This window comes from Phytophthora parasitica (assembly GCF_000247585.1).
Source record: "Phytophthora parasitica INRA-310 unplaced genomic scaffold supercont2.149, whole genome shotgun sequence".
Lineage (NCBI taxonomy): Eukaryota > Oomycota > Peronosporomycetes > Peronosporales > Peronosporaceae > Phytophthora > Phytophthora nicotianae.
This window is the reverse complement of record NW_008649135.1, coordinates 44,965-47,184: the sequence shown is the minus strand read 5'-3', so window position 1 is coordinate 47,184 and position 2,220 is coordinate 44,965. Positions and strand designations below refer to the sequence as shown.

Genomic DNA, 2,220 nt, shown 5'->3' with positions numbered 1-2,220 from the left:
TATGCCAAAAATTTAATCTCTTTTGTGTTGTAGGCTGTTATGATGGGCACGAACGCGTCGTTCTTGGCTTGCGCCTGTGATCGCTTTGAAGAACACGTCAAGGTGCAGACGGAAGCCTGGGAAGCACGGACGTATGGCTACAGTGTCAGCAACACGCTTCGTGGAGCGAACACTCAACTGGTGAAGCCTTGCTCCAGTCGACTGCTGTTGAGTAAGGCTGCAGCTAAGAAGAAATTCGATAGCACAACCACGAGAGCGCAAGATATGGTCTGCGAACTGATGGTACGTATACTTCTATCTACTGAGTATATTCAATGCTAGGCTAATGTGTTGTATCATTCCAGTTGAAGAAGATTGACGAGCTGCTCTCGAGTTTCTACTATCTCAACTGGACTCCAAGCACTGTTCTGACACAACCAGACCCTTCCATGTGGGATCTCATCAACTATCTCAAAGTAACATTTGCACAACTGGGTCAACTGCCCCCAGCAGTCCAAGAAGCTGTGCACTTTGCGTCGTGCAGCTATCTGGCCAAGTCGCTGGAGCAGATTTTGAGTGGATCAACTGTCAAGAAGCTCAATATGGAGGGGATTGCCAACTTCAAACGCAATCTAGACGTGCTACTCGACTTCATTGAGTCCGTCCCAATTGCTCAGTTAAAGGACTGCTTCGTTCCATTCTCGCATCTCGTTGATCTATTCATTTCCGGAGGCGTGGAAGCGTTTCTAGACCCACAACAAAAGTACGTATTTCTCAGATGTTATTACTTATGTACGTAAGTGATAGACTGCTTATCAATTGCTGTGTAGAGATGCTCGCGGCAAGTACTCTCATTTATCGTCTGATACAGTGTCCGCTGTACTAGCAAAGATGAAGGATGGAAAGAGTTCGTCGAAAGCGTGGGGTGCTACGTTTGTTTCTGCTCCAAAGAAGAGCATCTTTGGAGCCAAGAGCTCGAAAAAGTAAACCTCGCAACCTGACAAAAGAGAAGATAACGTGCAGCTTCGAGTTGCTCATTATGATCGTTGAAAAGAAGTTTATGTGCCTAGATTCGTGTAGGTGGCTACTAATCATGTTAAGGTGTAAACGATGGAATCGGTTCCATAAGTTGCGTTTGAAGCCACCCCAGGCTGTGAACCCCCGACTGTCGTCGGTTTTGACTGCAATCACCAAGTAAAGCCAGTAAATTCCCGATCGCAGGTTGACGTTCTCCCAGTTTTGCTACAGTGCGATGCAGCTTTGAAGACGCGTCAGTACCAGATCTTGCGGCTAGACGTACCGCACCATTCAGTAGAGTTTTGTCAACACCAGTATCTCCACTTTGATTCGACTGGTGGGTATTCAGCTGCTGATCATGCACGCGTGATAAATGGTTAAATACGCTGCGAGATATCGATCCAAACTGGTTATCTCGAATCGAAACTCCAAGTCGAGTCTGCAGCTTCTCCAGCTTTTCCTGCGTCGTCTGTTCTCGATCAAGAAGTCGACAAAATGCCTCAAATGTCAATGCAGCACTCACCCAGTCCTTCATCCTCTCCAAAGACGCTGGCATCGTCGTCTCCAATTGTTTATTCTCCTTCAATCTCTCGATAAACTCATTCGCCCACTTGCATTCTTCACTTTTCTTCGAGTATCGAGCAATCAGTTGCAGGATGCACTCTTGGAATTCACTGAACACGCGACGTAGTATATTCTCCTGGCGTTTGGTCTCGGCAATTGTGACCTCGCTCTTCTCTAAATCGGACCAAAGTTGGTCAACTCGACTGCGAAGTGCTGTCTCCAATGACACAAAGTCACTCTCTGGACTATTTTCCGGACTTTTCACAAATTTTGTTAACGACTGCCGGACTTTTTGTTGCAAAGTCGACACTTTTCCGTTATGTGGCGTCTCTTTTTTCGGTGAAAACGCCGCTGCAACGTTCTTTTCTTCTTGCTCAAGTAGATACGTCGATGCTGTTGAGGAACTTCCCAAATTTGCACGTCGCCACGATAGCAAGACACGCAGAAACAGTACGATCTGTTTCATCAGATTGCCAGCGTTTTCCTGCGTTGATCGAGCCATTCCAGCGCATGAGAAGACGTTTGGAGCCATCACAGTAGCCAGCGCTTGTGTCGTCATGTGGTTAACCGATCGATGCGAATTAACCTCCAACATGTGCTCCAGAAGCCATTGAAAGACTGCGTTCTCTCGACTCCCAAGTTTAACCAATGTACGCGTGA

General features: G+C 46.8%; 2 protein-coding genes across 2 annotated transcripts in view; one reads left to right on the top strand and one right to left on the bottom strand.

Annotated features, from left to right (window-relative positions):
- PPTG_24666 (hypothetical protein) overlaps window positions 1-1,080 on the top strand; it is a 3,535-nt gene extending 2,455 nt beyond the window's left edge. Inside the window, exons 6-8 of the mRNA XM_008918162.1 lie at window positions 34-282; window positions 345-742; window positions 810-1,080. Coding sequence (XP_008916410.1) covers window positions 34-282; window positions 345-742; window positions 810-966 — 804 coding nt within the window. The 3' untranslated portion in view covers window positions 967-1,080. The remainder of the gene's footprint in view (window positions 1-33; window positions 283-344; window positions 743-809) is intronic.
- Window positions 998-2,203, bottom strand: PPTG_19691 (hypothetical protein). Its single transcript, XM_008918161.1, has one exon. It carries the CDS (start codon window positions 2,153-2,155, stop codon window positions 1,076-1,078), a length of 1,080 nt encoding a protein of 359 aa, XP_008916409.1. The 5' UTR covers window positions 2,156-2,203; the 3' UTR covers window positions 998-1,075.
- Between the last annotated feature and the right edge of the window lie 17 nt (window positions 2,204-2,220).

What these genes read in the sequence shown, in the direction of transcription:
- PPTG_19691 (XM_008918161.1), bottom strand. Translation starts at nt 2,155, where the DNA reads ATGTTGGAGGTTAATTCGCATCGATCGGTTAACCACATGACGACACAA.